The 25,792-nt window shown below is 34.4% G+C and overlaps 1 protein-coding gene across 1 annotated transcript in view; it reads right to left on the bottom strand.

Annotated features, from left to right (window-relative positions):
* The window catches only part of Psmd14 (proteasome 26S subunit, non-ATPase 14), an 86,850-nt gene that overhangs the window by 25,761 nt on the left and 35,297 nt on the right, over positions 1-25,792 (bottom strand). Inside the window, exons 4-7 of the mRNA XM_048345336.1 lie at positions 14,561-14,632; positions 13,982-14,101; positions 11,305-11,375; positions 10,191-10,341 (exon numbers count right to left, since the gene is read on the bottom strand). Of these exons, the coding sequence (XP_048201293.1) occupies positions 10,191-10,341; positions 11,305-11,375; positions 13,982-14,101; positions 14,561-14,632 (414 nt within the window). The remainder of the gene's footprint in view (positions 1-10,190; positions 10,342-11,304; positions 11,376-13,981; positions 14,102-14,560; positions 14,633-25,792) is intronic.

The raw sequence follows: 25,792 nt of genomic DNA on the forward strand, positions 1-25,792 counted from the left end.
ACTTCCATCTCTAACACTTTGGATGCCCTAGGACTCCCCAGGTCATGTTTCTTTTGGGTTGCTCTAAGCCAATGACTAGATATAATAATGATACTAGGATCCTTTTACTACCAAAAGACACCTATGAAGATCAATTCTGCCTGAAGGATCCCTATTAGCCTATAACAGTGGGTTTTTGTTGTTGCTGTTTGTGCTAGTCCTGGAGCTTGAATGCAGTGCCTAGGCACTGTCCCTGCACTCTACAGTACTCTACAGCTCCATCTCTAGCTTTTTGGTAGTTAATTATAGATAAAGAGCCTTAAGGGGTTTCCTGACTCAACTGCCTTTGAACTGTGATCCTCAGATCCTCAGTGTCCTGAGTAGCTAGGATTACAGGCATGAACCACAGGCACCCAGGTTACAGTTGGGTTTTCTCCATCCAATTTTACCTTCCTTTTCTTCCCCAGTTGTCTGAAGGCTCTGCTCTTTCCCCATCATGAATATTTCACCCAAATACATCTGCTATATGCTTAATCTCATCCTGTTATCTTTTCAGTATCCAAATTGACACAGTTAAAGCAGAGTACTACTAGGCTGAACAGTGCTAAAAGTCAGAAAAAAAGAATCTCTTTGTAATCATTTATGATGGATGTTTTCAGGCTTATATGTTACAAAAGAACAGTAAACTTAAAACTAAATTCCTCAGGGACTTTTAATGAACTCAGAGACTACTGCCCATGGGTCACTGGTTTGATCCCAATATAAGAGTGACAATTCTCTCTGGTAGCTATTTAGTCAGTATACATAAAATGATCAAGTGATTTTAGATCCCATTGTGGTATAGATACTAAGCCAACACAATTGGTGTGCCTATTTGATAGTTCCATATAAAGAATTAAAAATTCCTAGAGAGGGCTGTATGGCTTAGTAGTAAAGTGCTTGCCGTGCATGCATGAAGCCCTGGGTTCAATTCCTCAGCCCCACATAAAGAGAAAAGGCCAGAAGTCGTGCTATCGCTCAAGTGGTAGAGTGTTAGCTTTGAGTAAAAAGAAGCCAGGAACTCAGGCTGAGTCCAAGCCCCAGGACTGGCAAAAAAAAAAGTCCTAAAGAATAAAGACTACAGTTCACTCATTTTAGCATGGTAATAAGCAGGTATATGAGAAGAATAAGGGACTTAGATACATTTCCTGTGCTGTTGATACCACCTCAAGTAAATAAGCAAATTATAGTCTTCAAACTCTTACCTCAAGGGCTGGGGATATAGCCTAGTGGCAAGAGTGCCTGCCTCGGATACACGAGGCCCTAGGTTCGATTCCCCAGCACCACATATACAGAAAACGGCCAGAAGCAGCGCTGTGGCTCAAGTGGCAGAGTGCTAGCCTTGAGCGGGAAGAAGCCAGGGACAGTGCTCAGGCCCTGAGTCCAAGGCCCAGGACTGGCCAAAAAAAAAAAAAAAACTCTTACCTCAAAAGGCAAATCTATTTAGGCAAAAATAAAGCTCAATAAACTTACTGTATGGCATTTTTAAGCACTTTTAATTTTGCTTTTTAATTAAATATTGTATTGGAATTGTCCTGCCTAATCACCTGAAGAAATAAGAGGCACATTATTATTGGCAATAATAAAAATATCAATTTACAAGTGAGGAAACTAAAGTTTAGAGAACTATCATCAAGCTATCCTAATACAAAAGCAAAAGGCTAAAATTCAGTTATTCAACAGAAAAATTGTTTCTGTCTATACTGATGTCCTTCCTACAACAAATCAGGTGGCATAAATAAATTTGGTTTTATACGCACACACACACACACACACACACACACACGTGAATGTATGTATATCTTACAATAAAAAAAGCCAAGACTTTTTGGTTATTGTTTTTTTACTAGGTCTTATGAATCATGTTAAATAAATTCAAGAAGGAAAAGAGAAGACAATAGGAATCAATTATCTATTTAAAAACCAAGCCCTAATAATTAGCTTTAACAATCTATACTCTTCCCATTTTCTTATTGATGTTAGATTAAATTCATAAACTAACTTTCCTGTGTCATGGCAAACTGACTTGTAGAATAAAAACACTAATTTGGAATAAAAAGTACATGTAGTAAAGCTGTTGTTTTTTTTCTGGTGAGTCTCATTTTATTTTTGCTTCTTCAGAAATTAAAAGAAAAGAGCTTAAAAGCAACTTCCTGTGTAATTATATAATACTTTATGTATTTATGTACACAAAGGACAACAGGGATATTAAACAATAATAAAGTCACCCAATAGTGGTCCTCTAGGAAGCTATGATGGACTTTCTGGCCTTTCCCCATTTTAGTAAAGCTATTTGTAATGTGAAAGGTGGGAACAAGCATCTATTAAACAGCTTAATATAAGCCTAACAACACCACTGAGAAATCAACTATTGCTTTGAAGAAAATTTACCAATTATAATTCTAAATTCTTTAACAAATTACAATAACACCTTATACCTGTAAAAACTAAGACCTAAGTCTAGAAAAAAAACTTTGCAATTACCAATGGCTGTTATTAACTAGAATACAGTATTTATACTGCTACTGCCCCACAACAGTGAACAACAAGTGTGTGTTAAACAAATGACCACAGATAATTAGATGACACAGGAATTAAAGAATTCAGTAAAACAAAGAGTTAATAAGTACTATTCTTACAGATAATGGGACACTGACTTAAAGACTCTGATGCATTTTTGCTTAAACAGTTGGATTCAAAGTAATTTGAGACACATTTGAATCATTCAAATGCACAGCAAGTAATAACGCAAAATAAATTAGCTTTGAGATGATACTAATATGGAAGCTGTAGAGTAAAAGAACTCAACTTGGAACACTTATCCCCATTGAAGATTATTCTTTTATCACATAAGGCATAAAACTGCTATACTCACTAAACACTGTTGGAAATGAACTTTACAACTTGGGGAGGAGGGGAATGGAGCAGTGGAAGTGGAAGAAAATGGAGGGGGTAACACTATTCAAAAAGAAATGTACTAATTGAATTAGCTTACTTGTGTAATGGTAACGCCTCTGTAAATCCTTTACAATAAAAACAATTTTATCAATTTACTGTTATTATAGAGGTGATAGATATACAGAGGAATTATAATTACATGAGTCAGATTATGAGTACATTTCCTTTCATACAGTGTCTTTTATTTCCTATAAAATTACTAAAAAAAATTCTGATTATAGCAGTTAAATAAATGTTATAAACAAGTTTTTAAATGACAAACAGTAACAGTCACATTAGCATCTATAACATTTTTGTAGGCATTCTCACAAGGTCTGAGAGTGTTATAAAATTTCAAAAAAGGGATGAATGACAAACAGGAGGCAAACAAAAGATAATATAGTAACTAACTCTGTTCCAAGAGTTGGAAGGGTATGCTCACAGAACTGCATCTGGAATGGAATTTTCATGCACTCTATAGTATTTCCTCATTTTTCTTGTAGCAATCTGGAACACTAGACCAAGGCATGGTGTGTGTGTGAGTGCATGCGTGCATGTGCATGCATGTGTGCGTGTGTGTGTAGTAAGGAATTAGAATTATATAGCCCTAATTGATCCTTATGGTACACTAATAAGAAAAAAAATCAATCAATAGCAGGAAAGGTGTCTTTCACTACTTTGCAAAAACAAACAATATATTAAATTTGAGATCTGCTCTCCTTATACAAAGGTCCAAATTCATCCAGACTAATGTGCATGAACAAACTGTTCAAATGACCTTGTTAATCTCATGTTTCAGTCCTTCAAAAAATGAATAATCTGTAAAATGAATAATCTATAAAAATTACTAAACCTTGTGGGGGAGAAAACAGAATGATGATTGAAATACAAGGTTGTTATGCATCATATACAAACCATTTTATAGGACAGAACTTCAATATAATATAATCACTTTTTTTCCTCAGTATGCTGAAAGACAACTTTGAAAACGCTAAGTTCTGGGGGATTGGAGGGAGGGAAAGTGGGAGAAAAATGAGGGAGGGGGTAAAAAGTTTGACAAGAAATGTATTCACTACCTTACATATGTAACTGTAACCCTCCCCCATACATCACCTTGACAATAAAATTAAAAAAAAGAAAATCCTAAGTTTTCTATAATTTTTCCATAAATGTTTATATTCCACATTCAAAGGGAATATATTCATAATAGACACTTCATACGATATTTAATAATTACATACTATGTGATATACATTCTAATCACTATACAGAATGTCTCACAATATTTGTAATACTATGAAATGGGTATTAAATCCCTTGTTTTTTTAGATAAGAAAACTAGGTAGCAGGCTTAGCAGTAAGTAGAGTGCTTGCCTAGCATGCAGGAAGCCTTGGGTTCAATTCCTCAGCACCTCATAAACAGAAAAGCCAGAAGTGGTATTGTGGTGCAAGTGGTAGAGTGCTAGCCTTGAGCAAAAAGGAACCACGGGACAGTGCTCATACCCCGAGTCCAAGCCCCAGGACTAGTAAAAAAAATTAATAAATTTGGGGCATAAACATTTTCAGAAGGGGACATTATGCAGTCTCTCACACCAACTGATAAAAAAAAAAAGAAAGAAAAAGAAAACTAGGTAGCTTGTTCAAGGTTATGATGCAAAATTGAATTTGAATGTCACCTTGTCCAGAAACTTGTGCTCTTTGTTACTTTGTGCCCTGTATTCACATACCTTTTTGTTTTTTAATTAAAGGCTTAAAGCAAAAATATTACTTGGGGCTGGGGATATAGCCTAGTGGCAAGAGTGCCTGCCTCGGATACACGAGGCCCTAGGTTCGATTCCCCAGCACCACATATACAGAAAACGGCCAGAAGCGGCGCTGTGGCTCAAGTGGCAGAGTGCTAGCCTTGAGCGGGAAGAAGCCAGGGACAGTGCTCAGGCCCTGAGTCCAAGGCCCAGGACTGACCAAAAAAAAAAAAACCTATTACTTGAATTATTTAAAACCTCCACTACCTCACAATTTTCTAGTAGAAGACATCATGGACAAGTACTCCTCTCTTGAGAAAGACAACCTTCTACATAGACAATAAAACATTCACTTTTAACTCATTTCTCTTACATGTGTTTAGTTGCTAGGGCCTCATCTGTGGTTAGTAAAATATTAATGGAATGGTGGGTTTGGGAAGGATGGAGGATAATGATGAAAGTATGGATGTGAGAAATGAGCAAAATACATTACATTCATAATCTGCCTTGTTGAACAGCAACTCACTTATAAAACTACTTGAAGATAATTTCTAGAAAGAAATAAAAAAATAAAGTAGGGGCTGGGAATATGGCCTAGTGGCAAGAGTGTTTGCCTCCTACACATGAAGCTCTCGGTTCGATTCCCCAGCTCCACATATATGGAAAACGGCCAGAAGGGGCGCTGTGGCTCAGGTGGCAGAGTGCTGGCCTTGAGAGGGAAGAAGCCAGGGATGGTGCTCAGGCCCTGAGTCCAAGGCCCAGGACTGGCCAATAAATAAATAAATAAATAAATAAATAAATAAATAAATAAATAAATAAATAAAGTAAAAATTTATTGAAAACACTACTTATGCCTGAAATTCTAACTACTTAGAAGGCTGAGGTTAGAAGACTGGCTCAAGGTTAGCTCAGGAAAAAGTTCTCAGGACCCCTTCTCAACCAGTAAGTACCTACAGTGATAGGTGCCTGTCATCCCAGCTACATGAGAAAGATAGCAGTCCCAGTTGGCTTAGGCAGAAAATAAAGAGGATGGGGAGCAAGAAGGGCTGAGGGCATGTTTCAAGTGGTAGAGCACTTACCTAGCAAGCAAAGGTTGCCGAGTTCAAACTCCATACCACCAAAATAAGTGAATAAATAAATAAATAAATAATACTATTAATTTTACATTACATTTGTGAAAGAATGAGTAGAGTTACAATAGTATTTCTACATTTTTCCCCACATGGCATAAGCTCTTCTTTTCTGAGTGATATCCTACCTTTTCCATTCTTGAAGCTAAGTGCCTGCTTCATTAACTTTGTTCAGTATATACTATTTTGTTACCTTCTCTAAATTTACTTTGCTTTTTAAAGACATTTCCTACAAGAGTAATACTATATTGTATACCAGTACACACAGTTTAGAGTATTTATTGAATTATTTCTGTCCTTGATAACCTACTTAATACTTAATAAAACAAGCAATATTACTATATTCTGCAGTGTCTTAGTATGCAAGGTATGGTGTATAGCTGGCAGAATATTATACTACTAACTACTGACACTATGTAAGAAATATCTTCAAGAAACAAAAAAATATTTTCAATTAATTTTGTACCCCAGTATCATTAACTATAGATGTATCACGTATAATTGGGTAATATAGGTGATCTTCAACAATACAAATATTACATGTTTTAAGATCTACTGGGTATTTCTCATCAGTTTAAATAAAAATGTTTTAGGAAAATTCATTGAATTATGTACTGACAATTAAATGGTCATTAGTTTTTGTGTTTGCAACCAGATACTACAACTGCTTGCAGTCAGCAGGTAATATGTGAATATTTTACAAACAAGGATCCTGTTATAAGGAGAGTAAGTTCTCTAAAGTAGTTAGTTATACTTTTCAATAAATACGTTAAAATATCACAGTCAAGTTGTATGTTAGTCCTGGTCTTGCCCTAAGTATCCTGTTGTTGTTGTTGTTCTTTTCTTCCTAAAGAAGCAGCTTAGGTATATAGTTGGATTAACTCTGATTTGCTACTGGACCAAGTCAAGTTGCAATTTGAATATATAAGGTGAAAAAATATAAAACAAGAGGTTGCCACAGTGCAATTTTAAGAAACAAAGCTTAAAATATTTGAATATATATATTTTTATAAATAAACTAAAACAGAACCTGAATCCTGAAAAGCATTTCACTGATCAGTTTAGAGCAGAATTCTCTGGTAATATTCATGAGCTTATTAATTACTCTCTTTGTAAATTTCAAATGTAATTAGCATTGTCTTCATCTCTATCATTTAAAAACATTTGTAGCCAATGCCTAACGTATGAAACTGTAACCTCTCTGTACATCAGTTTGATAATAAAAATTTGAAAAAAAATCATTTGTAGCAATCTAGAAGAAAGAGTGCAATAGATTCTTTATCATAGTGTATTTTATCATTTAAGTGGTCTCACTGTCTAGAAAAACTGACAGGGATGACTCAGAATTTTTCTTAAAAATGCATAATACCAGTATATGTAATGTAAAGAACTATTAACAATTTAGAGGAAATGTATAGCTCTTTTACCTAACTTAGTGCTGAAAGGAGTGACGTCTAGCCACACTAATGAAAGATCCTGAAATGATCTCTAGGATTCACTTACCATTCCTGAGTTTATTTCTGATTATATAGTTTATAATAGCCTAGCATTTAAAAATTTAAAAAGCTCGAGCATTCAAATTTTATAGATTTGAATTTATGTTCATGTTCTGTTGCTTTCTTACAGTCTGATTTTGGCAAAGTAATCTCTGACATTTCCCTCTTCAACCATTTTTCTGACAAAAGGTATTAATTGTGCTTATCTCTAGGATTACTGAAAAGAATTAGTATGATAAGTTGAAATGGTTATTTCTACAATACTAGGCACACAGAAGTTATTCAGTAAAACTACGATCAAATCACTCTTAAAGAAAGTCAAACTTAATAGACTGACAAGTTCACAAAGAATTCCCTATTATCAAATTACTCAAAAGATACAAGTAAAACTGGAAGAAAACAAAAAAAATATAAGAAAGATATCAAAAATATTAAGTGACCCAACTTAAATCACTTACATATAGATTGACATTTAATTCCTGATCTAATGATTGACTTCCTAAATATTTTGACAGCTTTGAACAATCATATACAGTGAGGGAGAGGGAGAATTCTATGCTACTCTTCATTTTATAACTTTGTATTACTAAGTTTAATAATTTAACTCACACCATGTTCATGTTTTTTCTAGCATTTAATTTGGCTCGTAAGTGTTGAGAGGTTTGTGTGTGTGTTTATTTGGGTGCACTTGCATGCACACGCATGTGAGTGCTGATCCTGATTCCTGAACTCAGACCCTGGGCATTGTCCCAGGGCTTTGTTTGCCATAGTTCCACCTCTGGCTTTTTGGTGGTTAATTGGAAATAAGAGTCGTACAGACTTTTCCTACCCAGGCTGGCTTTGAACCACAATCCTTAGATATCAGCCTCCTTCATAACTAAAATCACAGGCATGAGCCACCACAACTTGGCAAAGAGGCCTTGACACTGAAAAAAATCCTATACTACAACAAAACTCAAGCACCATCTAGGTGAAGTTGATTTACTGCCAATAATCTGGATCCTTATTTCAGGGATATAATCATATGAATCTGCAGGTTCGGTACAACAAGTGGTAAAAGTCATCAACTATAAAATTATATTAACTTTTTTCAAGAATATTTTTCATGACACAGACAGTAATATATATTACTATAAGATAAAGTTTTTTAAAAAGCTAGATTTAATATTGTTAACAGGAATATAATCAGTGTACTTTAAAATAATATTCACTTTTTAATATGAATTATAACTAGAAATAAAATGTTCAATATTTTAGAATACTTAATGAGAGGTATTATTTAATTGCTATTTAAAATTATACTTAAGAGTAAATTTTAATTATTGCTAACTAGTTATTGTGGCAAAGGGGCTATCGAAAGCAAACTATGTATTTTTAAAACAGTAATTTTGTTTAATTAAATTACTTAGGTTATTAAAAAGATACCTTAAATACCAAAGATTTAAACTTGAGTTATTATATTGTACTTTAATTCTCAAAAACCAAGGAGTGTTAGAGATAAAAATCAACTTGATTTTTACCAAGTTGATACAAATATGCTTAGTAAACAACAAACTAAGTAAATATAAACACAAACATGTAGCAAGCCAAAGAAGTTATCCATTCTGAATTGTCTAGTATATCAGCTTCTTATTATTACTGTTTTTGTGGATAGTTATGGTCTCTGAAGCTAAATTTCACTTAATAGAATTACGTTTTAAAGAAGACCTCAATTCTTATGTATCACAATAATACATCAGGACACATTCAACTCCAAATTTATAATAAATAAAAACTCCACGTTTTAACAACTATGTTTACTTTGTTCAAGTTGGTGAGCAGATGTAAATGTAATCTACACTACTATAAAACTGTAGGTCTGATAGATATCAAGCAAATATTTATTTCTAAGCACTTTAAAAATTATTTGAAACCTGAATAAAAAGGATTCCATAAATGTATTGTGATTTTATTTTAACAATTATTCTACACTACAATGGAAGTACATGCTCAAACAAGACACCTCAGCAGTATTTTAAAGCAGTAACCACCTAGCCAATTTCTGTATGTTCTGTAGTTTTTCTAATCCACTCTCCCTGTGGTTGAGCAAAATCGAATTGCCTCTCACATTTGCAGACAGCTCTGTGAAGGTGATAATAGAGCTGCTCCCTGCTGTCATGAGGCAGGAAATAGGAAAATGGCATATGGGGCTAGGAAGAAAGAAATAAAAAAAAAAAAAAAAAAAAAGAAAGAAAGAAAGAAAGAACGAAAAAAAAAAAAGAACCAAATAAGAACAAAAGAGATTTCAACAAAGAGCAACTATAACCCAATATGCTTTGCAAGTAAATCTCTCTTTTCAGAATCATTTAGCATATTTAATCATTCATCTGTGTCCTTACTCCAGATACATGAATGGCTGATACCAAATCTTTGGTGCAAGTTTCCATTGTCTAAAGGATTTGGAACATTTAACTCCAGATTATGTCCTGCACAACATTAAACAGAATCCTTCCAATAGACATTTTATAATACAATGCCAATTCTAAGTGTACCATTAAAAAGTAAAAAAAGGTAGAGTGAAGCCAATTAAAACAGTAAGAAAATACATACAGCAGCTTTTAGTATGGTTTAATATCCTCAAATTTATGAATAAAAAAAATTCATACATGACACTAGGTGAATAAACATAAAAAAAGCCAAATCCCTAAAGAGTTAAACTGCTAATAATATCAAAACACATTAATTGACTTGCAAACTTTCATTCCCTCTAAGTATGAAGTGGTTTTGGTGTGATTAAAAATCCTGTGTAAAACAAAATGGATTTTTATTTAATCCACACATAAACAGAATGTGGCCATAGACAGCAACAAAGATAGAATTGACTCTACCTTTCCTTTTACACTCTGAATGGGATCCACAACTACTGCCACAGCTCTTTCCGACAAGGCTTCAAAGCTCTGCTGAGTGTTGATATCCACACCAGAAAGCCAACAGCCAAAGCCAGGGTGACTGTGATACCAACCAACAACCATCTCAGGCCTGAAACAAAGAGGGCATTCAGATGCTCAGAACAGAACAAGTAATATATTTATGATATGAAAAGAAACAACACACTAACAGGGTATAAATTAAGAAGAGATGAAAAACACACAGGTGTGAAAAAGCACCATTAGAAACTCTGAAATTGTACACCATATTACCCAGAAAACACAGAAATGAATAAGTGTGACAAAAGAGTGCTATCATTAAGAGTTGCACATTAGCAGTGGTAGATAAGGCTTTCAGTTTTTCACCTTGTTACCACACTTTCTCAGAGCCAGTTTTTACCCTTTCAGCATTCAAGTAAATATCTACTCTTTAACTCCTTAGCTCTGGGAGTTGGATTTCTAGGCACAGAGTACATTTTTAACAATGGACACCAGGATCCACTGTTGTGAAAGGATTAAATATCAATTAAACCAGCAGTAGAACTAGGAACGCAGTCAAAAACCAATTTGCACTGTTCTGCTCAGCTGCTGAGCCTTTTGCTAACATTAATTTTGAAGTTTTTTCCACAGTAGAAGAATTTGAGCAAGAGAATGACAACTATTGAGAGATTTGGTTAGAGGATAAAAACTTAAGAAAATTTAGGTTCTCCTTGCTGTAAAACATATCTACAAACTAATATTCAAAATCTCATTCACTTGCAATTCTCAAATACATAAACTACACAGGTTCTTTCAATTACAAGTGACAAGACAGTAACTCAAAATCCTAGACATAGTAAGCTTGAGCCCATGTCAAGAATTTTAATAAGAGGTGGTTTTCTGATGGCAGAATTCTTTCATTCTGGAGGGAAAAGATTAACACATAGGCAGAATATAACACTGATACTGACAGATACTATTATGTCAACGATATGGCTTTATTTCCCCTAGGAATAATATTCACAAACACCTATTATTGTGAGGTATATTTCTAAAAAATAGTTCCCTTTACAAAAAGATTATTTAGAATGCTTACCTTCCGGTTTGTTTCAACATATCCAACATTTTAGCTTGGAACACTGGGTCAACTGCTTCTACACTGACACCCTAGTTTAGAAAGAAAGAAAAATGGTTGCTTTTTATAACTTTACAAAAAGATGTACTGTAATGTCAATTGGCAAAAAACTCTACAAAAAAGAAAGTAATTGTATAAGATTTGATATCTACTTAAGTTATTCAATTATACACCTTATAACAATAAAATTCCTAAAACCACTAAGTATCACATTGTTGCTGACTAATCATTTAAGTAAGACAACATTCAGGATCCTTCAAAAATTTATAGCTATTACTATGTCATGTATTAGAAATACCAAATAACTTAACCAACTACAACTTTTCGTTGACAAGCATACTTCTTAATGCCACTATCTGATAACTAATAAAGACTACAAATACTCACTTATTATAATGGACCATATTTTAAAATAATATAAACACTTTGAAGAATAATTCATAGCCTCAAATAAAAGCAATAAGATTCTAACACATGAAAAAATAAAAAGGATTCATATTACTGGACTCTGCTGGCTCATGCCTATTTTCCTAGCAATTCAGAAGGTTGAAATCTGAGTTCAGAGCCAGCCAGGGCAGATAAGACTCTTACTTCTAAGACTCTTACCCTTCAAGACTCTTACTCCCAATTAACCATCAATGTCAGATCTGGAGATATGGCTCAGGTGGTAGAGTCCAGGCATTGGCAAAAAAGCCCAGTGAGAGTGAAGTTCAAGTGAGTTCAAGTGTCAGGATTGGCAAATACATAAAAGGGGGTGGGGTTGCATTATTACCTGTTTGGTGATATATCACTGCCATTATAGTTCTTACAAGACTTCTTGTAACATCATAATCTAAATCTAATCTATCTAAAGAAATAAGTTAGTATAAACCCTTCCTCCTTAGCAAAGCAAATAATTGAGAATGTGAGTACATAGTATGCTGCTGACCTAAAAATTTTTTTTTCTGATTCTACTACAGAGTATGAATATCAAAGTATTTTATTTCACACTGAAGTAATTATATTAAAGCCTTGGAACTACAGGACCAAGTTAATTTTATTATATATAAAGATAAGCAATAAGTCTAAAACTCAAATATAAATCCTACTAATATACAGAGTGTAATATATAGTGTTTATATCTAAATGAAAAAAATAAATATAATGGATAATCAAAGGGGCAAAATCAATAAACTCAATTAGTTTACCTCAGTATAGAAGAAAATCTGCATATTTCTCTAGTATTTTGTTTTATTTATAAATATACTGCATTCTATAACAACTATTCAAAATAACTGCTTCATATATACACTATCACTTAAAGATATAATTTGTTTCCTAGTGTGAATTTTACCAAAGCAAAAATCCTCAGCTTTATTTTAAATCGATTACTTTACAAGACTCAGTGAAACAAGGTAACAAATAGTACAAGTAATGTATCCAATGCCTAACGTATGAAACTGTAACCTTTCTGTACATCAGTTTGATAATAGAAATTTGGAAAAAAAAAAGACTCAGTGAGAATTATTGCAGGCAGACAACAACAAAAATCAAAATAAAAAATGCACATTTTAAAAAAGAAAATAGGTGAAAAGAATATATGCATCACTGTTTAGTGTACAGAATAATAACTGACTAAAAGTCATTTTAAAATCTAAACATACTTCTATCTACAAGACATAAAAAATATATCTACAAAGAATGATACATTGTAAAGAGAATAACTTTCTCCATGTTATGGACACAATTGTTATATCACAGTTGTAACTACTTTCAACGTCCCATGTGTATCTGTAGCTTCTATTATTGATGATGTTCTTGTATCACCTTCCTGTGGTTGTACCTACACTATCTCTGTAATCTTATCTGAGTATATTGGAAACCGTGTATACTGGTATTAGAACTAGGAAATTGAAAGGGAATACCAAAATTGAGAGACACAGGGTAAAAAAAGACAAACAACTACAAAAGCAATACTTGCAAAACTGTTTGGTGTAAGTGAACTGAACACCTCAGAGGGGGAAAGGGTAAGGGGGAGGGGGAGGGGGGTATGAGGGACAAGGTAACAAAGAGTACAAGAAATGTATCCAATGCCTAACGTATGAAACTGTAACCTCTCTGTACATCAGTTTGAAAATAAAAATTTGAAAAAAAAAGAATAACTTTCAAAATACATATGAAGTTTGGTACATATATAAATTAACATACTTGAGCAAAAATAGCTAAGATATGCTACAGTTCCATTCATCATCATCATATCAAAAAGGACATTTCATAGTAATATAAACAAGATATAAGGACTAGTTAATGTATGTACATTAAAATTGTAAACCAAAGTCTTTGAAATCTTTTGAACAAAGTGTTCAAAGTAACCAAACTAATATTGTGCTTTTATAGAGTAACTTTTAATCCCAATGTTTTGCTAATTAATGCTAAATACAAAAGTAAAAGGATTTAGTGTCAGCATTTTTAGACATATAAGAAGAATGTCATTTTAAGACTAATGGTTTTCCCAGTCCAATCTAGAAATACATATTATTACTCATGATTAATTTTCCCTATTAGAAAGAAAAATACAAAATGATTAAAGTTACTTTGCAATAGAAAAGAAAGAAAAGAAACACATTTACTTTCAGCAGGCAATCATAAAAGTACTCACTGTTCCTGACTGTGGCATAGCAAACACATCAATCACTCTGACCGTGTAATCATCAACAAATTCACCAAGCATCAGACCCATAACTTCCATTGGAACTCCAGCACGTCCATGTTTTAGCATCTGTAAAAAGGAAGGTGTGTTAAGACAAAACATATTACTTTGATATGTTTGGTCCCCAAAGCTGTTGAAGTAAAACAAAATGCTTCAATAAAAAGTCTTTTTTTAAAATTGATATGCCTAAATAATTATGTCTCAGAGGATTAAGGTGACCGGTACCAAAGTAAAATCACCTGAGCGCGCAGTTGGCTCACAGCTGTAATACTAGCTACTCAGGAGACGCTGAGACCTGAGGATCGTGGTTCAAAGCAAACCTGGGGAGGAAAGTTCATGAGACTTATATCTCCAATAAGCTACTCAGAAAAAGGCCAGAGGTGGCATTGTGGTTCTAGTTGTGGAGTACGAGCCTTGAGCAAAAGAAGCTCAGGAACAGTGCCTCGGCCCTGAGTGCAAGCTCTAAGATGGGGGAGGGGAGGGGAAAGGGAAATCGACACTTTCTAAACCATTACTTCATTTACTTACTTTTAACAGTGCCAAAGACGAAATATAAACTTGTTCTGCTGTGTCCACTGCAGGAGCATCTGTAGGTGGGCCCTAGAAACAAGTATATCAACTATAAATCCACAGTGTATAAGTGAAAACTTACAAGCCACATAAGCTTAATGGTTTTACAAGTTCTAGAAATAACTGTCAAGTACTTTTTCATTTTAGCTACAACCCAAATAATCATCATACATTTCCAAGTATCAAACCTGAAGAAAACAGATAAAGCTTAGCATTCAGCAAGTTTCCAATGGTCATAAAATTGAAGTCTTTCAGCAATGCTTGGCTATAAAAATACTTCTAAAAGCACCAACTGGCCACATTTGTCACCACAATGAGAATACAATGTCAAAGTAAGACACTTTGGACTAGCATAATTAACTGAAGGATCAATGCAAACAGCAAATCCTCTGAGACTCTTCAGTTTTAGATAGACAGCATATAGATTAGAGCTATGGGATCACTTTGCAGAATGGTGGTAAGGAATGGGAAAGACTTCTGATCCCTAGATGAAAGAGCTGTTAACACAGTCTGCACTTCACCTAATAAAGTTGCCTGTATACATAGCAAATTTGGCACAATTGCCTCCAGTGTGAACAAATGAGCCAACATAGGTGTAGTTAACTTTTGTTTTAATAGTAGTGGCCAGGAATCTGAAGTTTAATTTCAAACCATTAAAACAAATAATACTAGCCTGGCACCAGTGGCTCATGCCTGTAATTGCCTGTAATCCTACCTGGATACTCAGGAGGATGAGATCCAAGGATCTCTATTGGAAGACAGCCTGAGCAGGAGAGCCTGTGAGACTCTCCTACAATTAATTACGGGGGAAGAGCCAGAAGTGGACCTGTAGTTCAAGTGATAGGCACTAACCTTGAGCAAAGAAGGAAAGGGTCAGTGTGTGAGGTCAAACTCCAGGACTGGAACAAAAAAAACAAACGAAACCCTACAAATACTACTATAAATCATATCACAGGCTAATGAAGATAGTTTCTTCTGAAAAATTATTTTATATCAGTAAGGAGTAAATCTCTTTTGACTGTATTTGTCTACACAAAACAACTTACAGTTCTTACCTTCAAGATGCCTACAATCTTGTGGTTTTACCAATGTAACACATACCAAGATTTGATTTTATATTTGCCAAATCCTGTTTTGTTTAAACTGGTCTGTCTGAAAATGTCTATTACAAATTACATTACAATTAGCTATTTAAATTCTAATACAAAGCATCCCTCACATTTTGAAGGGCAATAAAGGATTTATGACAGTGAGCAATTCGGCTTATTTTTCTCAATGTTCACTTTTCTTTTACACTTTTACTCAATGAAATTAAACCACCGGTTTGCTGATTGTATTCCAAACTTACAGAATATATTTGTTTGTTCTATATACTTTTATCTATACACTGTATTCTATCATTTTTGCTGGGGGGAATTGGTTTAAGTGATCATAATACTTAACGTAAGCCTAAAGTACAAAAGGTTATACATTTTTCTTTAAATGTAAGAATCACTTACAAAACACATTTTTTTTTGGGGGGGTACAAGTATTGGAGCTTGAACTCAGGGCTTCAAGCACTCAGCCTTTTTGCCCAAGGTCAACTTACTACTTGAGCCACATCTCTATTTCCCTTTTTTTTTGCTGGTTAATTGGAGATAAGAGTCTAATGGATTTACTTCTGGCCTGGCTACTCAGATCTCAACCTCTTGAGTAGCTAGAATTTGAAGTGTGAGCCACTGACACTTGTCTTTATTTACTTTTGTGCACAGTATGAAAAAAAAAGCAAGCCCTACAAATTTGTCTTTTAATAATAAATGTTGGACAACGAAGTTAAAAACGACCAAATCCACTATTTATTATCATTGAATGGAGTTACTGCTTACCTTTCAAATAGGTAAGAATTTCTCTCAGAATGAAAACTTAGTAAGCTAAAGTACTATCAGGCTAAGACAAACTGCAGAAGTCACTATAATTTTAGTGACACAATTTTATTCAGTTAACTAAGAAAGTTAAGAGAGATTGAGACCAGTGGTGAACCAGAAGTAATGAGAAGTTTGAGGAAGACTGGGATAATAAACACTACATTTATTAAAATAATACAGAGAATGAAGCAAAGTTAGAAAACAAAAAAATAAATATTATACCATCATCAAAATGTATTACTAACACAACCCATTTCTGACATTAAAGAAGAAAACTTTTTGTTTCAGCACTATGCATAACCACCTAGAAAAGGATATAGTAAGAATTCAGTATGTATTGGTTGGAAAAAATAAATGAATACATTAAAATTGGTTGAAAAGAATAAATGAACACACTGAAATACAGAAAAAGCCCACCAGTTACTTGTGAGAGAGGGAACAGGCCACATGCAGTAAGTATCTGAGTCAGCCATACCCATCCTTCCCACTATACGGGAACTGAACCTAGGGTCTTAAGCATGCTTGGCAAAGGCTTTACCATGCCCCTCAGCATTTTTTTCTTTTTCTTTCTTTGGGGATAAGAGGAGAAAACACAAATAGGGAAAGACAGAAGAAAGGAGGAAGAAAAAGCAAGGAAAAAAAACTAAAGGAAGAAATATTAAGGACCATAACTAGCAGAGAATATGTTAGGCTACTGCACTTCTTACATGTTCACCTATTCAGAATAACATGCAACTAAGTAATGTAAAACAAAACCCAACTAAGACCCTGGAAACTGAGTCCAGAGAGAAAGAACTTGTACAGCTACAGATTAAAAATGACTCGATTAGGGCTGGGGATATAGCCTAGTGGCAAGAGTGCCTGCCTCGGATACACGAGGCCCTAGGTTCGATTCCCCAGCACCACATATACAGAAAATGGCCAGAAGCGGCGCTGTGGCTCAAGTGGCAGAGTGCTAGCCTTGAGCGGGAAGAAGCCAGGGACAGTGCTCAGGCCCTGAGTCCAAGGCCCAGGACTGGCCAAAAAAAAAAAAAAAAAAATGACTCGATTAGCCTCCAAGGCAGAAAAAAATGTGGTGCTGTAGATTATCAACATTTGTTGTCTTTAGAAACCATTCCTGGAGGCCAGTATTCTGCGGTTTCGAGAAGAAAGTCACCTAAAAGCAGTAATCATGAACAAAGTTTTGTTTTTTGGGGTTTTTTTTTGCCAGTCCTGGTCCTTGGACTCAGGGCCTGAGCACTGTCCCTGGCTTCCTTTTGCTCAAGGCTAACACTCTACCACTTGAGCCACAGCGCCACTTCTGGCCGTTTTTTCTGTATATGTGGTGCTGGGGAATCGAACCCAGGGCCTCATGTATACAAGGCAAGCTCTCTTGCCACTAGGCCATATCCCCAGCCCCATGAACAAAGTTTTATAAAACTATGGTGTTGGTAAAAACACAAGGTTTCTTTTCTTTGAGATACAAACTTAAATATAGTGAAGATGAAAAATAACCAAGAATTAAAATTACACCAAGAGAAGAAAAACATGGCAAATTTTATTCAGTGATAAAGAATACAAAATTATCTCTTACAAATGGAGGTAAAAATGGACTTTGAAAATACTGACTGATTATTCTACAAATAGGGACTGAAAATCTTTTAATTTTAAGGCTAAAAATTTCAACTATAATGTATGTCATATCAAGTCTCTGAAGAAAAGAAAAACCCTCATAGAAAATAAAACAACAGTAGGAACCAGGTATGGTGGGTCTTGCTTGTAATCCCAACTTTTCTGGAGATAGAAATGAAAGGATTACATAACCAAGCCTAACCATGAGACTCATGTCAAAAAGGAAAATAATGCTGACTATGATGGCCCACACCCTACTCAATTCCTTGGGAGGCAGAATCAGGATAATCTCTAAGTTCAAGACCTGTCTGGGGTACAGAAAGAGCCTGTATTTAAAAACAAAACAAAACAAAAAAAAACACGAATACAAATATAGAACTTGGGCTGGCTACTCAGGAGGCTGAGAGATGAGAATTATAATTCAAAGCCAGCCAGGGGAGGAAAATCAGTGAGGACCTCATCTCCAATTAACCACTAGAAAACTGGAAGTGGAGCTGTGGCTCAAAGTGGTAGAGTGCTAGCCCTGAGCAAAGGAGCTCAGGGACAGTACCTACGCCCTGAGTTCAAGCCCCAAACTCACCAAGAACAAAAAGGGGGGAGCGGGGGACAAACAAATATAGGAAGTGAACAAAGGTAAAAAGTACCAAACTACATATAGTATGATCAAATATAAAAATATATTGGTTGTGAAAAATACTAATGGAATAAGTCTCTTACTAAAACATAAAAGTATCTCAAAATAGATTTTTGAAAAAAATAGTTTTGGTGTTATTATAGGTGTTATATAAAGAGGTTACCATTTCATAAGTGAGGTAGGAATACATTTCTTTTTTGGACAATGTCACCCCTTCCTTCGCTTTCCCTAGTTTCTCCCTCCCATCACTGCCCATAAGTTGTATAGTTTATTTTCTGCATAGTGTATACTGATACTATGACTGCATTTATTCACTCCTTTTCCTTCCCTTTCTGTGCCCCATTATTGCTTCCCATAATAAGACAAAAAAGAAGCAGCAGAAGCAGCAGAAGAAGAAACACCACCATTACCAGCAACAAAAATATTTCCATTTCCTGGAAATTATTTCCATAAACAGTTTTTTAAATATTCAGGAGTTATGCCTTTGGGTGCCTCCCCTAAGGGTATCCTCTTTAGTCTGACTGTGTGAATGCCTATAGTTCTATACAAGTTAACATGTCCAGGTTTATTTTGGATCTTGCTTCCATGCATGAAACAAAAGCATTCAAAATGGATTTTATATTCATCTATATGCTGATTAAAAATCAACAAAACAGGGAAGGTGGGGGAAAATGAGGGAGGAAGTAACAAGTTGGATAAGAAATGTACGCACTGCCTTACCTATGAAACTGTGACCCCACTGTACATCACTTTGACAATAAGGAAATGGAAAAAAAATTGGATGGTGACTCACACTTGTAAACAGGACCTCAATTCAAAGCCAGCTGAGGAAATAAAGTCCGTGAGACTCTTACCAACAAAAAGTTAAAAGTATAGCTGTCGCCTAAGTGGTGTAGATTGCTAGCCTTGAGCAAAAAAGCTCAGGGACCCAAGCCCTGAGTTCAAGCCCCCATCTCAACACAATAACAAAACAAAAAGTACGATTGAGCGAAAGTATTCAGTCAATAGGATTTTCAATAAATATATTCTTAACTGAAATACTTGGAACCTAAAGTGCTTCAGATCTTACAGTCCCAGATGGGAATATTTACATGGATTGTACCTGCAGAACATCCCTAAGCCAAGCTCCCCCAAATCTGAAACTTTGGGAAGGTTAAACATTTTGGATTCTAAAGCACTTTAGCAGCTAGATTAGCAATGCTCAATCTGTATGGTCACTATGGTTCATTTATCTTGCTTCCCAGCAATAAATCATCTTTGAACTTCTCATGTAAATGTTTGATATAATAGTTTTTATTTATAGTTTCTCTTTTCAAATTAAGATTAGCCGGGCTTTTTTTCTGTTCTGCTTTTATAGCAGTATAGTAATTTATAAAATAATTTTTAATAAGAAATGTTTACAAGTTCTCCCGTTACAAAGTTTTCTACAGCCTAATAATCTGTGTATGTACATAAATACCATGTCAAAACCAGGGAGAGTTCATTATTAACATTTGGCTCTGATACTGTTTTGGAGTTATTTGTTCTAACTTTTTCAGTGGTACTGATACTCAGTCTGTTTTTATCTTGAGACTAAATGGACTGCTATATGAATCTACACTGTTACAGAACTTTTCACATGCTTTATATTTCAAGGTTACCACCATAAAATTGAAAATACTCTCTTTTCAGTTTTCTTAGTTAATACTAGAAACATTTAAAATGAAATTTGCTTCTCTACATCATGCTATACTACCACCTACATGAATTAAGACTTACATTTCAAAAACCAAACTGTATAAAAAACTGCTAAAAAAAACATTAGCAAATGCCTACAAAGACTGAAGAAACATGTTAGGTATATACTCAAAATTGACACCAAATCAAAAATTTCTGAATATTAAATAATTTAAGAGCAAAACAAATACTCTAAAAAAAGCTATTCCATTTGTAACAATATCAGTACACAAGTAAATTAAAAAAAATGCGTGATGAAATAAATATGAAAAAATGTTCAATATCTCTAGTTGACCTTCTTTAATTAAAGAAATACCAATTAACACATTAAGATGTTTTTACCCTACAAAACAAGTTTTACAATGTCCAATTTTAGAGCGGGTATAATAAGAATATTCAACAGTTTTGGTGGCAAGGTGAACTGGTACATCTATCAAAAGCAGCTGAACAATGTATATGAAGAATCTTACAGGTGTACAAACTCTGTAAACCACTTTTTTATTCCTATAAATTATTAAAGTAAATAAGCAGAGCTGTTTTAGAAACTACAATGCTGACAAAATTCTTTATATATTGAAAATTTACATAAGAATTTAACCTACAAGTAAAGAATATTGTTAAAAGTACTTTCTTCTGATGGTTCTAACCACCTTAAACAGCAATACAATCTTAAAATAAAAACAAGTTACTCATTCTGTTTACTGAATATTTTAACTATATTCTTAAAGCCCTCCCCCCGCCCAAAGTAAAAACAGACCAAAGCTGTAGAGAAAAAACAACCTTGTACAATGTTGGTGGAGAACATTTTTGGGGCTTGAATTCAGGGCCTGGGGCCCTTAGCTTTTAGATTCTGAAACATTCAGCATTTGGATTAGTCATGCTCAAAAATACCAATAAATAGAACTACAAGATGACTTTATAATCTCTCTTCTGGGTTTTATACTCAAAGGAAAGAAGATTACTACAAAAAGATATCTGAGCTCAAGGCTAGTGCCCTTACTCCCTTAAATCCACAGCTTCATTTCTGGCATTTTGCTGGATAATTAGTGATAAGTGTCTCACAGACTTTCTTGCCAGGTTGGCTTCGAATGTAATCTTCAGGTCTTAACTTTCTGAGTAGCTACCATTACAGGCATGAGCCACCAGCACCTGGCCTGAAATATGAATTGTTTAGTCAATACGAGAAAAGAATATGGAACCAACTTGAAATAATAATACAGAACTATAAGATGACTCTAATTTCTTGTGGGTTTTGTATTCAAGGTATCAAAATCACCACAAAGATATCTGAGCTCCCATATTCACTGCAGTCATCCCTATGTAGATGTAGAAATAACCTAAGTGCATGCTTTTAGATCATTGGAGAGGTGTGGATATCTACATTGGCATATTATTTAGCCATAAAAGAAAACTTTGCTTTCTGCAACATAGATGAATCTTGAGGACGTTATGTTAGGTGAAATAAGCCAGAAAGACATGATCTCATCTATACATAAAATCTAAAAAAGCTGAAATCATACAGAGAATAAAATGGTGGTTACCAGAAGTAGGGAGGTGGGAAAAGGAAATGTGGTCAAAGATTATGAATAAATTCAGGAAATCTAACATATGCATGGTGAGGCAGCATAAACTATGATTTTGATAATTTTATTATAAAATGCAGATGCAGCAATTGTACACCTTATGATCACACAGTTTTTTTTTTATTTATAAAGCTTGGAGCATAAAGAAGAAAGCTAAGAGAATGGTTCATGATTGGCCTCCTATGGAGGTAATTTCTTTTGGGTGGCTTTGATATAATAAGGGGACATATAAGTAAGTTAGGAATTAATCTATAAAACAACGAATATAAGGGTTTCCAGCATGAAGTATTTTAGAGCATTTCAAGGATGTAGCCTTTTCTGGCTCTAAGTAAGGGATTCCAATTTTAGAGAATCTTTCACTATCAAAATCTGAGTTACACAAGAAAAAAATGACATATAGGAAAATTTAAAGAAGTAGAGGAAGTTTGGAACAGACAAGACTCCAGGCATACAAGTTTACTTTGATGTACCTAAAAAATTACCAGAAGAGTTTAGACTAAAACTTTAAGTGTAGACCCTGAATCAGTCCCTTCAACATCACCTACAAACGTGTTAGCAATGCATGTTTTTTTTTTTCTGAATCAGAAATTATAGAAGGCATAGTTTAAAAAAAATCAGTTTTAAAGAAACACTCCCTAACCAGGTGCCAGTGGCTCAAGCCTGCTACTCAGGTGTGAGTAGCACCCACTCCTAGCCACTCAGGAGGCTGAGATCTAAGTATAACAGTTCAAAGCCAACCCAGGCGGTAAAGTCCTTGAGACTCTTATCACCAATAAACTACTCAGAAAAAGCGGGAAGTGGTTTGTGGATCAAGTAGTAGAGCACTAGCCTTGAGCACAAAGAGGTTCAGGGACAGCTCCCAGGCCCAGAGTTCAAGCCCCAGGACCCCAACCTCTGCCCTCCCAAAAAAGCACTTCAAGTGATACTGACAGTCAGGGAATTTGATTACTACTGACTTAGACTATGTACTGTATAATATAGTCCAGTGGAAAGAAGCAAGAGTCATAGTAGCCTGGAGTTCAATACGAGAATTATTTTATATTAGTTCAAGTCACCTGAAGAGGAGTTAAACTTAGTGAGTTCCCTGTAACTGGACTTAAAACATCAAGTCCTAGGATCAGCATATATACACAAACAAATCTTATGTACTTAATTCTTATGCACTACACAAATAAAAACACTAATACATATTTCTATTTCAAATATCAAGTAACAAAGGAAAAAAACTGGTCGGGAAAGCACACCTGTAAAGCCAGCAATCTGAAGGCAGGAGGAGGAGTAACTACTTAAAGGCTACCTGAGCTTAAAAAAGAGACCCTGCTCCCTAGTCCCTCTTTACTCCCCCGCTCCAAAAGTACATAGCTACCAATACCGAGTAAGAGTGGTCAGGTCATGATGGCTTTTACACAGTACCCACAGAGTTTCCAAGTCCCTTTAACTTTTCCTGCCCTCTTGTCTCATATTTTCAATATTGCTTCTGTGATCTCCACTCAACTAAAATGGAATTGTGATCAAAACCAAGAAAAAATTATGTATGTCCTGAATAATGTGCAGGATGTGAATCTTATTCGTTCTTCTTTTATTGAAAACATGTTTAAGAAACTAAGCTAAATGCTGGATTAAATTAAGGGTCAAGAAAACTATAAATCAAATGAAATTTTAATTTAAAAATTAACTTAGGCTATTAATATTATTAAAAATACCAATGGAAAATAGCACCTTCTTTCTGGTGCTTTATCAACAGCACACATACAAAATTATCAATTTCTATATTGTGACAATTCTTCACATTAACTCTGCTGATCTCATAACAGCTATTTTACCACAAAAACAAGATTGAAAAACACCTTTTTGGAGATTAACTATGGCTCAAGTTAAACTTCGGGGCCTTTAGTACCAACTATAATAATAACTATGGAGGTACTTAAAGAAACAAACAAACAAAAAGAAGTCAACAACTAGAGAAAATTGGTCTACACTTCACCCAGTACCACTGCAATATATCACTGTTAACAGATAAGTAAAATGAGAAACCGTAAAGGTTTTTTTGACTTTATAATCCACTATTAAATCTCAAAGCAATGTTTACATTTCACAATGGGACTCTGGTTTACAGTTGTATACTTCTGTAAATATGATAAAGCCAAAATGTATCATTTACAAAACAACAAAATGCTTTTTCTATGTAAATCCTCAATACTTGATTCTCATGAGCAACTGAAATCACTTAGGTCTGACTTTGTCTTATAAAGGTTTACAGTCTGTAAACTGAAGAAATGTATAAGGCAGCTGTATAATTGTAGGGCAAATAGTATAACCAGTCTTTTTCAAACATGAAAATCTAACAAATCGGTCTTGTAAAACCTCTTGTGAACTCAACAGCATCAAATTTACTTGATCTGCCACATTGAGTAAGCAGAAATTATTAGTTAAATCCACAAATTTCAGAAGTGATTATACTGAGACATGGTCATTCAGTCCTTATTGTTTTGTTCTCCCCTCCCCCATCCAGGTTAAAAATCTGATCTAACATAAAAAGCTGTGACTTTTATTTGGGCAGCCCTTGTTGACTAAGTGCTAAAGAAAAAAAAAGGTATTTGTCATTATAATAGCATAAAAACTATTTCCTCAAAGTGTTACCTACTCAGGCCTTTTAACAAATTGGTTAACACTATTAGTTGCATTACTCCACCTTTCTTATAGTGTGAACTGATATCAATTATTAAGCCAATTGTATTACTAAAATACCTGCTGATTAAACATACACCAAAATATCAGTTAAAATACATCTAAAATAACTTTTCACTGAATAGCAATAGCCCCCCAAAATCTAAAGACACAAAGTTACATAAAAAAAGACATTTCAAAATTTTTAAATATAGGTGTTCTAGTATTAAAATACTACATAGGACCTATTTCATAAATAGTAAATAAATTGTAAATAGTGGAACATTTGGTCACACATCTTAGAATTATCTTTAAAAATCCATTAAGATACAAATGTTTTAACAAAAAGAAAATAGACTTAATTAACAAGGTGGTTATATTTTAAACACAAAATTAAATGTAGGGCCAGGATGTAGCTCAGTGGTAAAGGGCTTGCCTACGAAGTGCAATGCCCTGGGTTTGATCCCCAGTATCAAAAAAGAAAAGACAAAAAATAAAAATAAATAAATAAAAGTTAAGGAAAAAAAAACCAAACACTCCTCACCCCCAAAATATGAAATGTATCTTACAAAGATAATGAACAACTGACAGAAAGTAATTGTTAATTTTGTTGCATTCATTAAGCTTCAACAAATTATATCACAAAATTTAAAAATGTAATAAAACCACCACCTTCAATTTTCTTGATTAAAAATCCCTTAGAAAACGAACACAAAATAAATGAATTCAAACATATACAAATAACTACCATTGTATTGTTTACCTCTTACCCAGTAAGGTAAGAAACAACCTTTTAATACTTTAATTTTGTGAGTATTAAACAAGTAGTGTGAAAAACACGCTGCATGTAAACTATTTCTACTGCCTGAGCTTCAATGACTAGCTGAGGCAACCTGTTATAGGAGGTGTTAATTGGCAATAGGAGTACAAGTCAGAAGCATGTTCCCTATCGTCCTAACCCAGCAAGGCTAGGTCATTAAAGTGGAAATGAATTCTTTCATGTCGACTTAACCCTTTCCTTGCATGATTTCAGCTGTTTTCTCTCAATTAATCTTTAAAAAAAAAGGAAAAGAAA

The sequence above is a fragment of the Perognathus longimembris genome, chromosome 4, assembly GCF_023159225.1.
Source record: "Perognathus longimembris pacificus isolate PPM17 chromosome 4, ASM2315922v1, whole genome shotgun sequence".
NCBI lineage: Eukaryota > Metazoa > Chordata > Mammalia > Rodentia > Heteromyidae > Perognathus > Perognathus longimembris.